Source organism: Cuculus canorus, chromosome 3 (genome assembly GCF_017976375.1).
Source record: "Cuculus canorus isolate bCucCan1 chromosome 3, bCucCan1.pri, whole genome shotgun sequence".
In the NCBI taxonomy this organism is placed as follows: Eukaryota; Metazoa; Chordata; class Aves; order Cuculiformes; family Cuculidae; genus Cuculus; species Cuculus canorus.
The window spans coordinates 100,911,601-100,934,466 of record NC_071403.1 but is presented as its reverse complement, the minus strand read 5'-3'; the positions used below and the strand labels follow the sequence as shown (position 1 = coordinate 100,934,466).

The 22,866-nt window shown below is 40.2% G+C and overlaps 1 protein-coding gene across 2 annotated transcripts in view; it reads right to left on the bottom strand.

The window, feature by feature from the left end:
• The window catches only part of EPAS1 (endothelial PAS domain protein 1), a 79,963-nt gene that overhangs the window by 1,475 nt on the left and 55,622 nt on the right, over positions 1–22,866 (bottom strand). The window contains exons 5-15 of one of the 2 annotated variants that reach the window (XM_054063604.1): positions 22,476–22,538; positions 22,244–22,362; positions 21,935–22,137; positions 12,186–12,292; positions 7,018–7,165; positions 6,071–6,279; positions 5,558–5,745; positions 4,081–4,191; positions 1,891–2,375; positions 641–764; positions 434–551 (exon numbers count right to left, since the gene is read on the bottom strand). In XM_054063604.1, the coding sequence (XP_053919579.1) occupies positions 434–551; positions 641–764; positions 1,891–2,375; positions 4,081–4,191; positions 5,558–5,745; positions 6,071–6,279; positions 7,018–7,165; positions 12,186–12,292; positions 21,935–22,137; positions 22,244–22,362; positions 22,476–22,538 (1,875 nt within the window). The remainder of the gene's footprint in view (positions 1–433; positions 552–640; positions 765–1,890; positions 2,376–4,080; positions 4,192–5,557; positions 5,746–6,070; positions 6,280–7,017; positions 7,166–12,185; positions 12,293–21,934; positions 22,138–22,243; positions 22,363–22,475; positions 22,539–22,866) is intronic. The other variant, XM_054063605.1, reaches the window with a different exon arrangement.

Below are 22,866 nucleotides of genomic sequence, written 5' to 3'. Positions count from 1 at the left end.
CTGATTCAAAGCAAAGTGATCCTCAGCATCATGGTTACACGGTGTAGGCATACCTATATCTTGCCATAAAGGAAGTCCAGAAGCAGCTCTAGAAGTAGTACTGCACCCAAGATAAGCTTGTGTAAGGAAACACAGTGTCATAGAGAGGAAGTACCAGTTCTAGCTCTGAGATGCCTGCACCTTGGATCAGCACAAGGTAAACCCATCTCCATTAAGCTGACTTGTGTTACCTCCAAAGCAATCACCAGGTAGTTATCAAATATACCTTACATTGTTCAGCTCTGAGTGATAGACATTCATCTTTAATTTTAGCTTAGTAATATTTACAGAGCTTATTCAACTTTCCCTTTGAAAGAGTTTTTGTTTCTGTTTAACCTGCCTTAACTTTGTGTTTCAAAATGTAACACTGCAAAACCACTTTCTTTTATCTTACCAGTAAGAACACTTGTGCTGAGAGACTTCTTTTCTGTAACCAAGGAACAGTTTTCCCCTTTGAGAAATTTCATTCTTTTCCACATTAGGTGAGATGGGTTTATGACAGATGGACCTCCCTAGAACGTGAAGAAAAGCAAACCAAATAATTACACTAATGACTGTGGTGAATCCAAAGCTGCGAAGGGGATGTATTTCTTATCATTACCCCACTCAGCTGTTGCAATGCTTGTTCTTCATAATCCAGTTGTCGCTTCAGTTTCAAACTGTTAGACAGGGCAATTCTTGCTGGGTTTACATCTATGCCTCGTTGCCCAAAAGCATCCAAGGGCCTGTGGAGAAAAGATCCCTGAGTGAGTTAGCAGGGAGGCAAATCTAAAGCATCTTGTTCGTTTGTACAGATTCTTCTTTCATTTTGACACATTTAAGATGCCTTTGACACATGATAGTGGACAGACCTCAAACATCAAATGTTTTTATTTCCTTTTGTTAGTCACCCCACAAGCTTTGGAAGCTTTTGGCTTTGGGGATCAAAGACCAATGAAAGTCTAGCACAAACAGCCTCCAGGGATCTTCAGGCAGACATAAAAATGCTGTGGAAAAGAAAAGTCATATATTTTTTAAGGATGGGATTTTAAGAGCCATGCTTGTCCTCTTGCTTTGTGTGCCACATATGAACACAGTGGTTGCCATCTGGGGACAAACCCTCACTTTCCCTGTGCATGTTCTGAAACTTGTATTTCTGCCAACAAGAAATCTCAGAACTCAAACTGCAGGCTAACTGCTCTTCTTTATGTTTTAAAATGACAAATGCCATTTTATGTACTTCCTGAATGTTTTAGTGAGACCAACACTGAAGACCCAAGAGCTACAGAGAAACTTCTAGCTATGATAGGAAACTTCTAGGACTGTAGCCTCCAATCTACATCTCATCGCATTCTGTTTGCATGTGTAGAAGTGAACAAAGTGAGGAATGGCTGTAGACAAAGACTCCGTGATTTTAAATCTTAGTTATAGTATTTACATGTGCCAACAGTGAATGTACTGTCAACCCCCTCTTTCCTATTTTATGTTGTGCAAAAAATACATGCATAGTAAGAAAGTATGTATGGGGCTCATCTCACTGCTGGACCAGTAAGCCTTTGCAGTACTTTTTTTTAAACTGCATAAAGTCAAGCAGGCTTTGCAAAATTACCCGGGGTAATTTTTACCTGAACAGCAGGAAATCCACCCATGCATCTTTACAGGCAATGAAAAATTAGCCCACTTCTGCTTCCACCAGACTGACTGCCACTGGGAGACCACCATACTAATTTCCCCAGAGGGTGCAGTCTGATACCTAGCAAAATAACTTGGTACAGCTGAATCGAGAAATCAAACTTTTCAAGATTATTATCCCCCTCATCCTTGAAAATCTTTTCTGAGTAAAATACATAGTTATAGCACAAAAACTCTTACCTTTTTTTATACATGGGCATGCTCGGAGAATGTATTGGTGGTCCTGAGGGTGAACTTGGTAAAGATCCTGAGTGTTTATCCATGAGTCTCCATTTAGCAGGAATATATTCTAATGGGGGATCAGGTGGCCACTGGGTGTTTGGTCTTCCTCCCATCGAAGACAGGGGAGTACTGGCTTGGTCATGGTATGGTGGCAGTAATGACCTACTCCCATTGTTGAAGAACACCGATGACAGGGACCCATGACCAGGGTTAATGTTCTTACTTGATAGCTGTGGGCAATATTTCTCTAGGAGGAACTGATTCTGTGAAGCCGAAGCAAGGGGTTGGAAGATGGTACTCATGCTACTTGGACTCTGCTGGGTATTTTGTGTACTTTCAGAGAGAGGCCGTTCTTCTTGGCAGATTGGGCTGAGCTGGAAATCTTCTCCATCCATAGGAATGTAAGGAGCCAAAGTTTCAAGGTCCAGTTCATTGAAGTCAGTCTGTGCAAAAAGAAAAGTTCATAAAGAAACTACAAATTAATAGTTGTGGCAGTTAGTGTGATATGGAATACCAGTACACGTAAAGGTGAAAAAATCACTGTGTGCCCAATTTACCTATACAAAACTGACCAGCTCCTATTTAAAGATGTCTTACTTCTATGACTAGCATACATGTTCATCATATCTTCAGCAGCAAAGCAAGATGACAAACTGAAGGAAAAAACCTCCCAGAGAAGCAGTATTAGCTAAAGCAGCTTGTGTGCAGCCTGCAATGTCAGCGTGATCTGAAGTAGATCTTGTGTTTCGTTATGCTTTAAATCATTTGTCTGCCAAGCCTCTACAGGTGACATGTAGTTCAACTCAACCTCAGGCTTTTTTTGTGTTAAAATAGAAACCACAGCTTTCTCATAACCCAGCTACATGAAAAAGTGTGTCTAAAAAGGCAAAAGTTTTAACAAATGTAATTGGAAGGGCACTATTGAACTTAAATCTGGCTTTGGTTTGTGTTTTTTTTTTTCGTGAAGGACTAGTCATACTTATATTAATTTCTCTTGGCATTTGACCAGAGATGAACAGAGAGGGCAATCAATTTTGGCCCACCAGTCAGCTCATGACAGGGGTACTTTTCTAACACTCATTTTTCCCACCAAAGCTGCTGATGTGGTGGGGCAAACCTGAGCAAGCAGATGCTGAATCCGACAATACTGAAGTTTGCATGTGTCAAGTCTAGTACCAAATCTAATCCTGATCTACATTTTCCTCCTCTCTGTACACCTTCTGTTGCTTTCATTGCTGTTTCTATATACAGACTTAAATGAAACTTTTTCAGGACATGGACTACAGCCTACCCAAACCTGCAACTTGCACTGGCAAACTGAGGCACTTCATTTGGGCCTCAGTCACTCCAAACTTTACATAGGATTAACAGAATGAGATAAGTGTAAGATCTGAGCTGCCAGACAGCAGTTCCTGTTAACTATAACAATAAGTATAAGCTGTTAACAAAGGCATTTCTTTCTAAAGTTAGGTAGGCTGAACCAGGCCTACACATTTTATTTACTAACTCTCTTTATATAATGTTATAATAACGGAGAACTAAGAGTTATTTATAAAGGGCATTTCTATGCTTACACCCCGATTACAATGCAGGAGACAGAGACTGTATGTTACTTTACATTCAAGTAATTGTCACATCTCTCTGAAATCCTCCAAGAGGTAAGACAAGAAGAATATATTCAAAACTATAGGTTTTGCTTTGTAATTAAAGGAGATGTGTGCTTTGAGGGGCATTCCTTTCTCATTTTAATGTTTTGCAGGAGTTTGTTTATGTTTTGCTCTAGGAAGGATGTTTACTCACTAGTCAGTAGGCCAGACTGAAAAAAAAAAATTGCTGCTGCATATATTCCTTATCCAGTCTACAGAGGCTCCCAAATTCTGAAAGCCCTCTACTGCTTCTTTCTTCTTAGCCATACCACCACAGTGAAACACTACATCACTTGCTTTGGAGAGTTAGGCATAGAAATTTACACCCTAACTTTTGATAGTGCATATGTTTGTTAGTGTTGAGCATCAGAGCTTTGGTGTATACATGCAAATGCAGTTTGCATGTTCCATTTACAATACTTGCACATACCACGTGCATTTGTACTACCTACTAGCAGGGGACTGATTTTTATGGCTTTCGGAAGAGATATCAGTTCCTTACCTGGGAGGTGCACTGACTTTTTGATTCTGTGTCCATGGCAAAAAGTTTTTCAATCACCTCAATCTTAAAATCTTCATCCACAGAACTGTAATAATCTCCTGGGCTGCTTGGCTGTAGAGAAATAATAATTTGCTATAAGCAGCAAGACAATCACAGTATTGGCTTAGCATCATACTCTTTATACTGTACTGTTCAGTAATAGATCTTTCCTATGAGAAACAAATGGCCAGACTATATATAGTGCCCTCATAACCAAAACTACCTGCTTCTAAATACTGTGTTCTCAGTTGGACCCTTCAGTACAAGAAGGAAATTGAGTTGCTGGAGCATGTCCAGAGAAAGGCAATGAAGATGGTGAAGGGGCTGGAGAACAAGTCTCACGAGCAACAGCTGGGGTTGTTTAGTCTGCAGAAAAGAGGGCTGAGGGGAGACCTTATCACTATATACAAATGAATACCCTGAAAGTGTACCTGAAAGGAGGTTGTGGTGAAGTGGATGTTGGCCTCTTCTCCCAACTAACTAGCAATAGAATGAGAGGAAATGGCCTCGAGTTGTGCCAGGGGAGGTTTGGATATTTGGATATTAGGAAAAAATTCTTTACTGAGAGCGGTGAAGCATTAGAACAGACTGCCCAGGGAAGTAGAGGAGTCATCATCCCTGGATGTGACTGGTGTTAAAAGAATGTGTAGACGTGGCACTTTGTGATATGGTTTAGTAGGCATGGTGGTGTTGGGCTGACAGTTGGACTTGATGATCTTAAGGAGTCTTTTTCAACCTTAATGATTCTATGACTCTATATCCTTTTCTCCAAAACAAGATTACTTGTCACTACAAAACACAGGCACCCAATACAGGATCCTAGTTGTCTTCTTAGTTTAAAATGTTTTTTGGCAATTCAGACTAGGAACATGAAATGTACACTATTAAATACTTCTGTCAAGAAGGGACATGCTTAGCAGTACCTCAGTGTCTTTATTAAGACTGAACATCCTCTAAGAAAGGTCAGCTAAGACTGGCTGCAGCTCTTGGGGTCAACACCCCAGCCTTTCAGTGGGGAACTCATAGAGATGCTCTCACAAGGCTGAGTCGGGTAAGCTTTCTGAGGACGATAGAAACAGGATGGGTTTGTGGCAATGTTGCTAGTGACCACGCTACTTTACATTAGCTTTGAATTTAAGGCTAAGTCTATGAAAGGTGGCAGCATATTCTTCTACTAGTTGTTTTGTAGGTTATAGTGGTTACTGAGGGACAGCTAGGAGAATATGAGGATTGCAACGTGAAGGTAGGATATAGTTCCTGTTTGATGGTTTTGCTATTGATGCTTAAGATATATGCAGTATACAAGGGATACAGGTACAGACAGCCTTGTTACTAAGCAATGACACAGGACTGGTAACACGAAAATGTCATCTACATATATGGATGTGACTTACATAAAAAAACATAACATTTTTTTTTTTCTTAAAGCTCTTCTTACCGTGGAACAGCTACTGTTGCTGCTTGCACTTGGAGTACTGCTGCCAGGTGCAATCTGAGGCATTGTAAAGGACGGTATTATCAGTGTTTCACCTTGAGCAGTGTTGCTTTTCACTTCTGCTGGCCATGCTTTATTTGGTGTCACAATAGTACTGGTAAAGGCAGGGGCTTCCTCAAACTTCTGTGTCCCTGGATGGAGTTTTAACAATATTAATGAATGCTTTTAGCTTGTGCTGTGTTATGATATAATTGCAGCTATTCATTAAAAGTAAACGCTGCTCCTAGTTGCCATGACAATAAGTTGGCATAGACCTAATGCATGTTGTTTAGTCAGCAAGAAAGCCTGATTCTGCTCTCATTCACAGAAATTTTCCACTGGTGTGAGCACGTGGGCTTTTATAGCCATTACTCCTAATTTGTACACGCAGCAAACAGACCTTGTCTATTTAAGTTTCTAAATGTAGACTCACACGTGGTTCTTTGTTGCACAAAAATTATTTATACAAATACTAACCAAAATCCAGGGAAATAATGGCATCGCCGGGTGTTGGTGCCAGCTGAGCAAGTTCCTCAGGTTCCTCCTTTAACTTAGTAAACAAGAAGTCACTCTTCTCTGTCCCAGGGATGCTGCTCTCATAGCTGGTGCTCATTGTCAGCAGGTGAGGCTTGAAGAGTGATTCTGTTTGGTCCATGGAGAACACAATATCGTTCTTCTCAATTTCACTAACGAGAAAATAGGGTTTAGACATTTTGCACTCCACAAAAAAAGATGTGGGTAAAGTAGGCAGTACAAACTCTCTAAAGCTGAGGCCCGTACAAGCCTCTCGGTTGCATGCCAGGCTCTCAACAGGCAAGGCACAGTTCCAGCGTTGCTGAGCACCACCATCTCAAATGACACAGAGAGTGTGGTCAGAACTTTTGTGAGAATACTCAGAGCTTTGTTGCTCTGCTTTTTAAAGGGATGTAGTTGAGGCTATAATGACCCAGACTATCACTCAAATAAATATTTCCTATTTTGTCCCCACCTAGGACCAAAAATACTTGAGTTTTGCCAAACAGGCAAACTCTTGATTAGTTCTGGTTTTTAAGGCAGTAAAGAGCTTCTCTTAGCAACATAAGATAAAATGATTACTTAATTTTTTCTCTCTGTCACGGCATTAGAAAAATCAGCAATTGTGTTACACAAGAAAAACCTCATTGCAGGCTTTATGCTCTGTTGTATCAGCACAACAGTCACTCTGCAGAAGAGAAAGGCTGTGGTGTATTTCAACAGTGTGTTTGGGAACAGGCATGCCATACTTTTCATCAATGTCTAACATCAGCAAGCAAGACTGATAAAATTTGACGAAACTGATTATAGAATAACCACAGTGAATAAACAGACCCTTCAGAAACTCCTCTGATTATTGTATTTCTTCTAGCATACGAATCCATACTTTTTTTTTGTCCTGTGCAACTTACCTGAGCACGTAGTTGACACAGACAATACACTGGGGCTGTAGGTTGCGAGTACTGTAAATCACTGTCCCTTGTGTTTCCAGCCACACATATCCACCATGCTTGGCAAGCATACGGTACTGGCCTGTCACTACTTGACCTTTTGTACATACTAGGAAAAAGGAGCAGAGAGATATGAATAAGGCAGCAGGACAGGAATGCACAATATATAACAGTTGTTTTAAATAAACCCGCTTCTGAGTTTTCATTATGCAAAACTGCACTGAGACATTTGTTAGCAAGGATGCTTAATTTAGGGAAAATTCAGCCATTCTAAACATAAAAGGTGCTGCTCCTTTGTGGTTTCCACTCAGGGTCAGAAATTTGAGTTGTGGCATTTGAGTTCTTGAGATGGTCTGAGTATCAGATCAGAGTGTGGGATTTTAATTTAATGCAAGATCTCAACTGCCCCCAAAATAATGCCTGCTGACTGCATGCTTCTTGAGAGTCCCCATTCAAGAAATGTCTCTGTTTGGGCTTCCAAGCTGACCTGTAGAAAAGTGGATTTAATAAGGAAACTATTTAATAGCTTCCTTATTTAGGTCAAGGGTAATCCAAAGAGTCAGATGATTGAAAAGCTATACTCACAAAAACAATAAAAAAACCCTAACAGCTTAAATCCATACCTACCTATCTCATTTTATACCGTAGAGTTAGGAACTGGAGATAACATCACAAATAAAGTGAAGTCATCACTAGCACAGCACTCATCTTAAGAGGCTGAAGAAGTAATACCACTCTTAAAAAAGTACCAGAATTAAGAACAGTAAATGGGACTCTCTTGCCTAGGAAAAAAAATAAAGCTGAACTGCTGTATTTCTCTGTGTGCTTGAACTGTACCGTTCCTCTGCAATAGCCTGAAATTAGCAGCCTAGAAGGAACCAAGAGCTATGTGTCAAAGCAAATAATGTTTATTTAACTCAAAATGGTTTTTTGAACTGGCCTGTGTTTCTCATGCAATAAACTGATAACAGTACAACTTGGGTTTAATGCTTCAACTCGATGTTTCAAGGGTGAAATCCTCCCACCACTCTAAATATTTTGTAATAGTTGAAGAGAATGAGTTTTCAGTATGGAGCTTTGAACTTCTGAGTTTACTGTTTGTTGTAAATCTTTTCCTAAAAGCAATGAATATTGTCATGCAATTCACAGTTGTCTGCTGAGGAAAAATGTTGTTGATCAATGGCAACAAAATTAAGGCTGGAGTATGCAAGCAGTACTTGTACTAACTAGAGTTTGTACTTGTTAGCAGATGTAGTCACACTGAGTAGCATAAGTGGGAACTGGCTCAACTAAATCATTGGCAATCTTTCAACAGCTTTTACACCTAAAGACAGTGTGCCATCAAACTAATGCCCAGAAAATAATGGAATTTGACTCAGTAAGGCTGGAAACTTGATTCTGCAGTCTTTGTACAGAAAAATCCCTTCTGTATGTGCCCATTAACAGAAGCTATTTATTGCTAATCTCTCCTGCATTGCAACCACACAAATGTACAAATCCAGGCCTGTGAAATGCAACAACTGTTTTGCAGATAATTGTTGCTGTGTTTATCCTTCTATCTCTGAACTTTGTTTGTTTGCTTCCTAGGAGTATTTAATCATCCTTCACTTAATTTATTTAGACAAATTAGAACATTATTTTTATTGATTAAATACTTCTGGTGGAACAAAATCAAAAGGCTTTCATTTCAAAGTGTTTTAGTGACTGGACTGTTCTGCTCTGCTTGTGAAACATAATTACACTGCTTCCTAATCATCAGCTCATCAATAAGAGTCACAGTGTAGGCGCCTGTTACATTACAAAGAAGCTTTTACTGCTTTAATCTTTTTTATTATTATTATTCAAAGCATGTCATGTTCTGATATAATAAAGTACAGCAGAATCCCTCTGTGGGGTCATCTCATAAATTACTAATACACTCATAACTGCTGACTTTGTTATTAATGCTACATTTAAGATTCTGCCTTCAAAGTGAACTTCTCGCTTCTCTTTTTTTATTATTTTTAAGTATACATTACCTGTATCTTTATAGAACTAGTATAAAATCTCAACAAAATAGGCTCTAATTATATTCTTTATCTTTGGGTGGAGAAAGGGAGAAGGTAGGGATGAATTTAACTGAACAAAAAAATTGGTTTTTAATTGCTGAGGGACATTTGAGAAATATGATTCACTGGGAAGGCCTGCTGAACTTCTACGTACAAGTGGCACATCCCACAAGGTGGCATTCAGCTCCCCACTGAAGTCAACAGCAAAATTCCCATTGGCTTTAATGGCAACTAGATCAGACTCTAAATGGAAGTGATTATAGACTATTAATTGCTGAACTGGAAAATATAGCTCAGCTATCAATCTTTTATGTAGATTTATGTAACTAGACAGAGATTTTCATCTTGCTTGCATAACATGTGAAAAACTGGGTACGCTAAATACTGCCAAATATATTCTAATCTTCCATTCAATGGTGATTGATCAAGACTCTCATACTCTATATGCAACTATACTTCCAGCCAAGAACACAAACACTACTGTGGCTTGCTTGAACGTGTGGTTGTTATTTTACCTCAAGAGAAAAACCAATAAACCAACACCAACTACCGCACAGCAAAACTGCAATAAACGTGATTTATCACTAAACTAAAAGGAAGGAAAGGGAAGGACTTCAGTTTCTATCCAAGAGATTAATTCGCAGGATTTTTTTCCTTTCTTTGAACTTCAATCTCCTTTTTCTATTTCCTACACATTTTTACAATGCTAAATGGCTGTCACTGTCAGAACTGATGACTGCATTATCACACAAATACATACTTTATACATAGCATATTTCTTATTAAAAATAGTGTTTAATAAGTACAAGTGTGCTGAACATTGATTTTGAGATGGGTATTTCCTTGTGTAAACTAACATGGACAGAAAGAACTAGTAAGTTCTGCATTACTACAAGCCAAGAAGAACAAGTTATGTATCAGCTATACACCTGCTTGGTTACCCTGTGCATTAGACATCATCTCAATGGCACACAGGAAACCCAGGAATTTCCTACTTATGTGTGTTTTCTCAAGTCATAACTTGCTTGTCACTTTGCCTTTGTGGTTGTTCTGTGAGTAAGTAAGAAGCCTGACTATTCCAGAAGACACAGGAAATACTTATTTTATAAAACTAAAACGGTCAAATTTGCTGGCAATATAAACTGAGGGTTCTGTTGTGAGCAACAGCATTTATCACAGCACAGACTTTGGTCCTGTGCTTCCAACAGTAAAGAACATCCATGCTGATTCTATGCTATCATAAACACCACGGAACAGTTTGATCCTGAATATTTATAACCTGTGCAGTGTGTAGTGTATGTCTAGACTTTCCCTTGCCTTCATTCTGCTTCTCAATCAGCCATCATTCCCAACAGCAAAAGCTTGTAGGGCATAGCTCTTTCCGTAGGCACAAACGGCATCTAGACATAAACGCTGCACTGTGAGGTGAATCGAATTGCTAGAGTGAGGAGCAACCTCCATCAATGTGTGGTCCAGATGGGTAGCAGAAACTTTCCAGAAATCTTTATGTGTACTAGTCTCAACTCAATGATCTCATTTAATTAACTAGATAGGGATAACCAGCAAGGGGTCACTCTCTCACTCCTGTCACCAAGGGGATTGCCAGCTCTCATTTAATTCCCTTCCTCCTGTTGTCCCATTCTTAGACATGCAACACAATGATTCAAAAGCAACAGTGCAGCATGCCCACTGATTTCTCAGGATGACACTTGATAGCCCAGCATAAGTTACGTACATCCTATCTATGAGTATCACCAATTCCTTTTCAGTGTTAAAAGCATAAACACATTACCTAAGAAAAAATTTTGACAGATGCATTCCCAGGCAACTCTCTGCAAGTACAGTGTGATTCGGCACCCCAACCCCCCAGCTCTGGAAACAGGATGATTCATACGAACACTGGTTTACAGCACACAACTTTAAACACTGCCAAACATTCTTTCAAGTAACATTTCAATTCAAAGCTGTCCTGAATCCTTGCCATTAAAGCTAACGCATTTTCCCTTTTCCCTTTAAGGTCAGACAGTTCTTTGCTGCTGCTTTTCTCTGGGAAGTACAGAAATACTTTCTGTAAGTCTGTCGGATGGGCAATTCCCTACATACATGACCTAAGTCATGGGATTTTTTCTTGACGCACAAAGACCAGGATCACAGTAGTAACTATAAGGTAGGGTTTTTTTTTAGCTTGTGGATGCCAGTCTAGGAGCTTTACTTTGTGTTTTTGATAAAAAGAGCAGGAGCAGACGTTTTAGGGATTCATTGGTGAGAACTCTCCCAGGCACTAGTTCCATGGTTGCAACAGCCAGAGGTGGGACATGTCATTTGTACATTAGTGCACCATGCTGTCTCCAGCCACAGCGCCGACTCTTAAGGACAGAAACTGATGATTTAAATCCAGTAATTAAGACATCTTATGTGTAAGAGAGAGGAAGCATAATTGTGGCCTGCTGAAGAGAGGGAGCAGATCTTGGCTGTGATCTCTGCTCCTGGAACAATTCAGGTACTTTAAAAAGAGGTAAAATTGGCAGTTCACATAGGCATAAGAATAACGAGAAGCTGTTCCTAGGAGTATGCATTATAACTGCTTTAGAATGTTTCCTCATATATATGTTTTGGGAGGAGAAGAGAGTTATTAGTTGGTAGCAGAAAACAGACATTCAAAAATACACTGCAATAAGATCTTCCTAATGTCCTTTAGTACTGCTCTTCCAGCCGAGCTGAATGGCACACCAGGAGGATAATACTACCAGTAAATGTACTTCTCATCAGACTAGCACTGCGTAACTCAGCTTTTGAAATTTTCAGCTCGTCCTCATATTATCCCTTAGAGAGACAGTGATTTTTCTCTCTACCATCCAAGCTTAATTTTAATTATGGCAAAAAATCAGACCCTCTGGGAAGATCAGCAGCAGGTTCCAGCTAGGCAAGCACAGTAACTTTTAAGCTTTCTTGCAAAGCCTAAATACTGTTCTTAGAAAATATCTGCACACAAGGTTCATTTGTATTTTAAGCTACTTATTTAGGTACCCACAAAGTGTGCTTTACGAGCAAACTATGAAGAAAGATAAGAATCTGACTTACAGTTCTGGTGACTCTTGGTCATGCTCTCCGAGTCCAAGGCATGGTAGAATTCATATGCCGAACGGCCCAGCAGTTCCTCTGGATGGTATCCAATCAATTCTGTTATTCTTGATTAAGAAAAAAAGATTTAAAATTCAGGTCACCTTAGCCTTATGGTTACATGTGCAGGGCAGCTATCAGCTCCAGTCCTTCAGACTAACAGAATGGAAACTACAGTAGGAGAAATTCCAAACTTCCAAACACATTAGGAGCTGTAAAGGACTTCTGATTACTTTCTGAAATATTTCCATGTTCAGAATAAACTGCCTTTTACTACTACTGGAATACAATGTAGAAATGTCACTACATGTGTTGTGAATTTTCCCAGGCCTATTTCACAGTATATCTTTTAGAAGGTCTCAACTGGAAAACAACTGCCGACAAAGCCGCCCACTACATGCAGAAACTCCCTGCTACCACCATACAAAACCAAATGCATGTGAGGGGGGTAGTAGTTGGCACCATCAAGTTTAAAAGTATGCATACCTTTAAAAAACATACATAGGGTTGAATCACTACTTTGGGTATTGCATTTAATTACATAAAAAATACAGAATGAGAAATTACGGGCAGCTAAATTAAAAAAAAAATTCAGCTCTTCTACTTAGCATTTCTCAATTATATGAGAACTTAGGCATGTGGATTAGGTTACTTGGGTGACTAATCTGCAAACTAAGTAGGATTTTACACAAAGAAAGCTATGATCTCAAAAACTAGACTTTTTTTTCAGAGCCTGAGTACTCAGGCAAGGAAGGATTTCTCACAGGTTCCTGAACAAATGAAAATAGGTCATCAAACTGTGCAGATGATTTTCTCTAATGAGGGGGTGGATGAAAAGTGCTCTTTTTTCCTCATTTCAACTTGAAATACCATCACACACAACTTTACAGGAAACACAGCTGGTAAAAAATAATACAAAAGCTAAGATATCATATCTTCTGTGAAAATAAGGAAACGTTACTGTTTTCCAAGTTAACAACACTCTTGGATGCCTTTTCTAAGCTTTTAAACTGCAATAACAACCTGTAACGTAGCAGAGAGCAGTAGCAGAAACAACTATAAGCCAGCTGCTAAGTTGACATAAACCTTGAGAAGCCAGAAGGTTTGCAAGGAATGGTCACATCTAGTAGCATGTCACTGTCATCAATGGTAGTGCTCAAGTTTTATGCCTCGTAACTAACTCCCTTGGAAAGGCTTTATGTGCCACTACCGCATCTGATGAGTGGCATTGCTACTTTTTAAAAGACTCATCCTCAGGTCTGCGTAGTACCTGAAGGACTGCCTTGACTCAGCCTTGCAGACACAAGCATGTCTTTACAAGACAGACATGTAAATACTGTAAAACAAAACGAGCAAAAGCACGGCATTCATCTCCCAGATCCCCTTCCAGCAAGGAAGACACATAAGGCAGAGCTATTTTGTGTACAGTTTGAACGCCAAAGCATTGAATCAGCTTTTCCCTTGTCTCCACAGAACTTTATAGCTCACATCTCTGGGACACCTTGATTTGTTGTGTTGAAAATTTCTCTGTCCGGATTTTCATGGAAGGAACCTGAATTTATAATGGTTTAGTTGAACAAAGACTGAGTTGGTTTTATTGGGTTCCCCTTGAAAACTTGCCCTTCTGCTTATGTTTACAGTTTTATTTTTCCTCACAGCTAAGACAAAGAGGAAATTTTTGATTCAAAAAGAGTTGCTTTTTTCACTCTTGTTGCTGAGAAGTTTCTGCGCTCTGAAATCACAATTGCTTTTTCTTTTTAAACAAAAGCAGAAGTTCTCATAATGAGCTGATCATCAGAGCTGAACCATTAGGATAAAACAATGAATACAGAAGGAAGCCCTACTAAAAGTAAGGGTCCCAAAATATAGTTGCTTGCTTTTACACAGTTAGCTGAGACACATTGGTGTAAGTGGCCCAGGGGATTCTGCCAGGAGCAGTGTAAATATACAGTTTTTAAAAACAGAACCTATGGCTTTTGGTTATATAATGTCATAGTATCACAAAACCACCCTGGTTAGTTTGGAGCTCATCACAAGGGGAAGGCTTTTAAAATGCAGAAAGTTGAGGATTTACTCTTAATCCAGTCTTTGGGAGCTGAGAGCCAAGTAGGTGTTGAGCAGGAAGAAGGAAAAGGAAATAAAGATAATGGAAAACAAAAAGAAGGAGCATCATGTACCCAGCATCACCAATGCAAATCCAAAACCACGTTACAGCCTTCATGAGTGTCAACAGTGGAAGAGATAGCAAGCAAAAAATATGCATTACAGCAGGCTGAGGGACTCATAACTCTTATTGCATAGGCAATCTCTATGCTAAATCCTCTATTCCAGTCCTGTAATTCCCCTCTCAAATTGCTCCTCACTGTTCATAATGAGCTCCCTCACTATGAAATTACTCTTCTTGTCATTTCATGGCACAGAATGACTGGTGGTGTGATCCTGCTGTGACAATGTAAAATTTAATTAGATATAATGTAATTTTGGATGTAAGTTAGCAAGTGGAGGGTTGATGTCTTTTTACTACAACCAACTAAAAAAAGTATACAGAAAGATAACAAGATATCAAAGAATTACACACAAACCCCACAACACCGGCCAAATTCTAAACCTGTGCCTGGCAACAGTGAAATATTAAGAGTCATAGTTTCAGAAAAGCTACTTTAAGAGAAAGACGTTAAAACAGCCACTATGCCCTTGTTAATCTGTTACCCCTATCCAAATTCATTACATTTCCCTTTAAACACGCCTTGGAGTGAAATGATTTTCTAAGGAAATTATACAATGTCGCTTTCTCCCATTCCAAAACTACCCTAAAACTGGCTGGCAATGTTTCCTAAATACATTTTTTAAATACCACTATTTTATATCCGAACACTCCAAGAATTATTAGCAGTATCGGTTTTAGGTGCATGATGAATTGGCAGATCACACCCTCTTTTATTCCTCCTCTGATGCTGTCCGCTCTGAAAAGCTTAAAAAAATCTTGCAGGCTGCAAGCAATGTAGAGCTGGAAATCAGATAAGCCAATTTCATGCTGAGGTGGGTAGCTATCCTTGTCTCCATCACACCTGTCCAGCGACTCTCTTAAGACACTTGTGGAAGATGACTGGCTGCAGCTGACAGCTCTGAACTCTGCATGCCTTCCACGGGAGACTCTTTGCAATATGAAATGCCAAGTGAATACACAGAGGACTAACTGCAAAGGAAAAAGCACTCTGCAGAGCTAGGAGGAGGAGGAATACACAACTAAAGGAGTCACAGAAATGTATATGCCCCATGGGACCAGAGCATTTACAAAACTGAGCCCAGAACACAAGACTTCTACTTTTGTGTAGTCACCAGACAGAAAACTGCTCTTTGTGCAAGCTGTGGAATGACAAAATTGGAAAACAAACTGTATGGTGGTTAGGGATGGCATTCCTGCCATGGCAGGCTTTGTGTTTCCTTTGCATTTGTAAAAGCTAAAATAGTGCTAATTAGAAGGATAATAATTATTTTTGGTGATGACAGGTGGGCTGAGAGGCTGTTTATTCTCCTGTTAAGCATTCATTTCTGGAAACGCAAATATCTTTGAGGGAATCTTAATTTTGCCAGACTGGCACTTCAGTTTTCAGAGCTAAACTTGTCACCATGATGTATTGAGGTAAAAAAATCTCAGAAAATGCAGTAAAGAGTCGGGCAGTAGCCCTCCACAGTAGCACATCTGTGCCAACTACCACTTCTTAAATGCTTTTTGAGCAGTACTTCAGTTTCTCTTAACATACCCATTTCTTGGGATGTGGAGTAAAGGCAAAGTTTTGTGCTTAGAGTACACAACGGACAAACAAGTGATCCGAATCCTATTTCTACACTTGTACAACTTTGCCCTACTTTATCTCTTTGAGAGATGGCCAATCAAACAAAGCTCACTATTTCAAAAGCTATTATCTCCTATAAGATGAGCTATTGCAAGTTTTTGGGGTTTTCTTAAAATTGTGCTTTTCTGTCCCTTTACAGCAGTACAAAGCTTTTTATTGTCTACCATTTCTTGAGTTAAAATAGTATCATAGGAACCATCAGGACTGAGAAGTCAGGCTCTTTGTGAAAGACTGCTGTAATGCTTGCTGCTTATAAAAAATAGCTGTGTGTATATTCATCAAGCTGCGTGTGGACTGCGTATGTGAGGGTGTGGATCTCTTAACAAAGTCTTTCTGTATTCGAAGTGCTACCAAGTTATTGAAGTTAGTCTGGTCTTGACGGCAACAAACAAACAAAGTTATACTTAAAGCAGAATGAGTTAATAAAAAAATAGAGAGAGAAAGAGAGAGAAAAAAATAAAGCCTGACACAGACACTACGTCTGGGGTAAAGCACTCTGCCAGCTTGCTAGAGCAGGTGACAAGACAGCTTGGTAGTCCTGCCAAGTACCCACATTACCTCTCAAAAATATTCATGGCTTCTTCCACTCTAACTCAGGCCAATGAAAAAAATAACATGCAAAATCCTGGGACCCCTGTCCACTCCTCAGAGAGATGGGTGGCCTCATCATGTGTGCACGCCCTTCTAGGCAAAAAAACTACCTGGCGACATGAAAAACTTCACCAGGACTCCACCCCTCCCACTTATTTTATCTATCTAAATCAAAGTTTTGTTATTAAAATAAATAGGTCATTTTTTTTCTTAAAAATATGACATATATTTCTTAAATATGACATATAGTCTCCTGGGTTGAAAACTGGTTGGATGGCCGGGCCCAGAGACTGATGGTAAATGGAGTTAACTCCAGCTGGAGGCCAGTTACAAGAGGGGTTCCCCAAGGCTTGGTACTGGGTCCAGCCCTGTTTAATGTCTTTATCAATGACCTGGATGAAGGCATGAGTGGACCCTTAGCAGGTTTGCATATGACACTAAGCTGGGTGGAAGCATGGATATCCTGGAGGGTAGAGAGGCTCTGCAAAGGGATCTGAACAGGCTGGACTGCTGGGCTGAGACCAATGGGATGAGGTTTAACAAGGCCAAATGCTGGGTCCTGCACATGGGGCACAACAACCCTATGCAGTGCTACAGACTAGGAGAAATCTGGCTAGAAAAATGCCTAGAGGAAAAGGACCTGGTGGTGTTGGTTGACAGCCGACTGAACACAAGCCAGCAGTGTGCCCAGGTGGCCAAGAAGGCCAATGGCATCTTGGCTTGTATCAGAAACGGCGTGACCAGCAGGTCCAGGGAGGTTATTCTCCCTCTGTACTCGTCACTGGTGAGACCGCACCTTGAATACTGTTTTCAGTTCTGGGCCCCTCACCATAAGAAGGATGTTGAGGCTCTGGAGCGTGTCCAGAGAAGAGCAACGAAGCTGGTGAGGGGGCTGGAGAACAAGTCTTATGAGGAGTGGCTGAGAGAGTTGGGGTTGTTTAGTCTGGAGAAGAGGAGGCTGAGGGGAGACCTTATTGCTCTCTACAACTACCTGAAAGGAGGTTGTGGAGAGGAGGGAGCTGGCCTTTTCTCCCAAGTGACAGGGGACAGGACAAGGCAGAATGACCTCAAGCTCTGCCAGGGGAGGTTCAGGCTGGACATCAGGAAAAAATTTTTCACGTAAAGGGTCATTGGGCACTGGAACAGGGTGCCCAGGGAGGTGCTTGAGTCACCTTCCCTGGAGGTGTTTAAGGGACAGGTGGACGAGGTGCTGAGGGGCATGGTTTAGGGAGTGTTAGGAATGGCTGGACTCAATGACCCAGTGGGTCCCGTCCAACCTAGCGATTCTATGATTCTATATACCAAAAGCCAGTTTTGCCAAATGTGGATCTTTGGCTTCTGATATCATCACTTCACTATTGTCTCCATACTGTATTTTACCCAGGGATGAAGGGACAGGAGGTCCCTTTGAATGCTTATTTGCATTCTCACCTTATTTATAAATATTCCCCAAATATAAGTCAAATGGCAAACTGAATCAAATTCACATATAGGGTCCCATGCTTGCACATTTCTGTTTTACAGGGACATAATTGGAAGCACAATACAACTCAGTTTCCTGTCAGTCGGGCACAGCCCGTATCCCACATGTACACTTGTATTAGGAGAGGCTTAACTGGAACCAACACTTTTGGCATTGTATCTTCCTGCACCATCCTATTCTGAATCACCATACATCCTCCACTACTTCTTTTTCTTAACCCTTCAGTTAAAATGTTCACATCAAGGAAAAAAAAAAAAAAGAAAAAAAGAGTATAACTAAACGGGTTTCTGTAACCAGGAACATACAATTCCCCAGAGCAAGCCACGCCTTCAAAGTAAAGGAGAACAAATGCTTTTCAGCATGCTGGTGCCAGGGAACTGGTTTGTGATGCAGCCTCGAGAGTTGCCGCTTGTATATGTCACCCCATGCAGAGTAGATTTATTTCCTTATCCTCCTCTCCCCTTATGCATGCTACCCACAGCAATTACAGACGAAAAAGCACTTCCCTTTCCCCTCCTCAGTACTCCACAGAGGTCACAGGGATGAAGGTGAAAAGTCAGTGCTACCTGCAATGTCACTTTCAAAACCCGGTCCCCTCCAAAACACAACAAAAGAAAACCATATGCTGTGCATACATCATAAAGACTAAGACTGCATGTACTGGGACACGGAAAGTAGTTTGGGGGGTTTCTATCAAATTCAGATATAGCTTTCAGTTTTGTTCTGTGAATCTTTCTGCCACAGAGGCATACTGCCACTGTTTCTATCTATCCATCGTTCCGGTGGTCCTGCACAGGAGGATACACCAAACATCAGCTATCCCACCAAGGCAACAAAACTGCCTCTGTACAAGGACTTCCTTTTTTTTTTTCTGATTAAACACCCTCACTGGTGATCTTCCCCAACACAAAAGCATTGTGCAGCTGAACTAAATCCTCACTTGGATTACTGAATTGTACCACTGATCAGCATTTCCGTACTGCAGCTAAAATAATCCTTCCTATAAACCACTTAGCCAAGATAAGTGGAGCAAGGGAACATTTGTAAATCGCTCTTCAGGAATGGCTGAAACAGGCATTTGACATAACAACATATTTTTATTATTTATATCTCATAAGCCTTTCTTTCCAGGCTCATCACCTCGCACAAGCTGCTTTAAGAATACAAATATATCCCAGCTAACCACTGGCAAGTCATAAGCCTACATATATAAAAATTATTTTTCGAAGGTAAAACATACAGGCTAGGTCTCACACATTTTAAATGAGGGATGGCCAGTCTTGCCTGCTTCATGTCACATCTCTCTGTCTTGTACCCTCCCGAGGAAAAGCCAAAAGAATCATGGCACTTCATGTCAGCCAACTAGTTTTTGCCACAAAGCACTGAAAGGTAGCCAGCCTCTAGTTTACCTGTTGCTTTTTGACAAAGACTATAAGCTTTTCCTAAGGAGATGACAATTGTGATCTTTATTTTCCACAAGCATAAATTTCAGCTTTATGTACAAAAGCAGCTCACTTTTGTACCCACTTAAGCTTCATGCTCGAAGTGGATGCTTCCATTTGTACGGTCCAGCACGGCTGCATTCATTAAGGTACTTCCTCAGAAATTCTAGAGTTTCCTTAGCTGAGCGCTTTAAAACCAAAAACTTAATGGTCCCTGGAAGCACACCTGTCCATACCAGACGAAGTGTAAAGGGGACACTCAGATCAGGTCTGTATCGGGCCTGAACTAGAAAGACACCATCCCCTATGGAGAAATGCGCTGTGTCAGTCCACGCTGCGTTGCTGCAGAAAGGACACAGTAGGTTAACAAGGGTTTAGGCATCTGACTGGCACATGCTGCTTTTCTTTCTCTGCTCCTCAGCCCGGATTTACATTCTTGGTGTAAGCTGTTCGTTCAATGCAATTTGTCTCCCAGCACCAAATTTGATAAGAACAGCTGAGCGTTTTGCATTTTTGTGTGTCTAGTGATGTGTCGCCTGTTGGAGGGAAAGCATGAGCCCTCTGGGAGGGAAGAGAGAGACAGGAGTATCTGCTGGAAAGAACGTGAAAGGTTTGCGAGGTCTCTTTCCTCTCTGGCCTGGTTGGCATTTTACAGGTCTATCATCATCTCAATAAAACCTGAGTGAAACATCCAACCAAAACTCTCCAGTAAAAGATGTGCTGTTTTGTTGCCTGGTTTTGAAGAAAAATCTCTGAAAATCCCTACAAGTTAAATGCTCCAAAGGAAGCTGTTGTATTTCAGTACCATGTGAAAAATTTTCCCTGTAAATCAACTCCCACTATTTAAGATAGAGCATAATATGATATTCTTTTTAAAATAAGCATGTGTATCTTTAATGGGATAGTATCAATCCCTCTCTCATTTATAATTCATTACACACTGAGTCTGGCAGAGACATGTGACTGCTGCAATACATAAAAACCTCTCTTACTTTCCTCTAGCCTGCCACTGAATGGCCCCAGTAATTCAGAGCTACATTGCTTTTAATAATGAGTCACTACCATATTGTTGCTTTTTCCTGCCCAGCATCAAAATCCTGTTGATATCTCAGTATTTTCATCATTGTATTGTGTTACTACTTCATGGAAGTATTAACAAGGGAAAAAAAAAAAACCTTCATGGAAGTATTTACAAGGGAAAAAAAAATAAAACAAGAAGCCTGTTTTATTACCGTTCCATCAGAAGGCATTTCTAGTTCAGGCACACTTGCTGCTAAATTCTCAGAGAGGTCAGAAGAAGGTCAGTCACAAGTTTCACACTTGTAATCTTGCTTTCATCCACAGCCACTAACACTAATAGTTTATATGATTGTTTCATCACATTTTTTAAAATAACAACCTTGCTTAGCTCAAGTTTTAAAAATCCTTCAAGGGATGAAAGAAATAACCAAGATCTCAAACCCGTGCGTTTTTGTGCAAAATGCAAGTGTATGTATAACCCCACTGACAACCCTACCGACCTCAGCAGTTGCTAGGATCTCAGATTTTCAGAAGATGAGTTTCATTAGACAGAAAACTTCATATTAAATTCAGGGATGACCTCATATACTTAAAAAAAAACCCCAAAACAAACACCAAACCCACAGCACTACAGACGAGACTTTCTGGGGAAACTGAGAACAGGAGGACACTTCACGGGAAGGGATCTTTGGCTCACTCACACGCAAGGAATATCGTTACTACAATAGGTAGACAGGAAGAAGAGGCAGATGGTGTGAAACGCCATGGAGATACTAAGGGGAATCAGGCCAGTGGCAGCTGGGAAGATCTCAATTTTTTCCACTCATCAGGGAAAGGAGGGGAGTGGATGGGACAGCCTTTTGCATAACCCATGATGTTCCCCTTCCTTTCATTTCGCCACTAAAAGGAGCAAATAGATAACCAGCAAAGGTTGTTTGGTTTTCATTGAGCAAGAGGCTGGATGCTCTGGATGCCTTAGCAATTCTTAGTTAATCTAGAGCATAAAGTACTTTCCAGCTAACTGATAATAGCATCCTGGGACAAAACAACAGTAAAAAAGTCCTTGACTAAGGTCTGTAAGGCATGTCATTTAAGACACTCTCTAAAATACAAGAACAGATACCTGTGTACTCTTCAGTTTGTTAAAACCCAAGAAGCTAATGTGGATTAAGTGAGCCACTGAACAGATGCCTCAGTAATAGACTGTACTTCTGGTCTTTGCTTACCAGGTCCACACAAGAGGGCGTTTAGAAGGACTGCTTGTTTTGTTCAAGAAGACAGAAACACCCAGGGGAAGGAAAAATCAGCAAAATTTACCTGTCATCACAGTAGGTGAATTTCATGTCCATGCTATGGCGACTCAGGAAGGTCTTGCTGTCCAGGGGAATATCAATGTTTGAAGGATGCTGAATAGGCTCACACATTATTATAAGGCAGGTGAGAAGAGGCTCTTTATACCCACACAGACTGTGAGGAGGACAAGTGTTATACACTTTAACTTGCCCAGTGCAGTGCAAAACCTGAAATAATGATTTTTCGAATAAGAAACAAACTTAGAATGTACTTTCTTTACATGCCAAAATGTCTTTTACATATAAACTACTTATTATGGCTAAAATATTATACCTTCCACGTGGCAGACTTGAGGTTAACAGTTCTGCCTCTGTTGGTAACGGTGCATTTCATTCTCATGAAGAAGTCACGCTCAGTTGACATCTCTTTGCTTTTCTTTCCAAAGCCTGGACCTGTGTAAAGAAAATGGCAAATGAATGTTCTCAGTTTTGCTTCTTGATTTATTCTATTTAAAAGCATGAAGGATTAAATAGAAATAACAGACTAATTTGCAGATAAAATTTACCTGCAGAGACCATCAAAGATGCATGGACCATGGAAGAGCAGCTTGAAGAGCTCAGACCTAAAACTTTAAGTGGAACTTAAATGGGACTTTGTGCATTTAAACCTATGTTTTAGCTTGCAGCACATAAATCCTTGCAAGATATTACAAGTGAAAACATTATGCCTGTCTTAACTTGATGAAAGGAAAACATTAAACAAACAGTCCTTAGTGCTATCACATATAAGCAATTCTTGGCAAAACAAAACAAATCTGCAAAGTATTGAATAACAGTTAATGATTATTCCAGGAATGAAAATTCCCTTTAGCATGACTAACAGCTCTCCACTGTCAGCCAATTATTTCATTTAGTTATTTAAAATACAAACAGTGACTCTTTCCTATTTTCGTTATT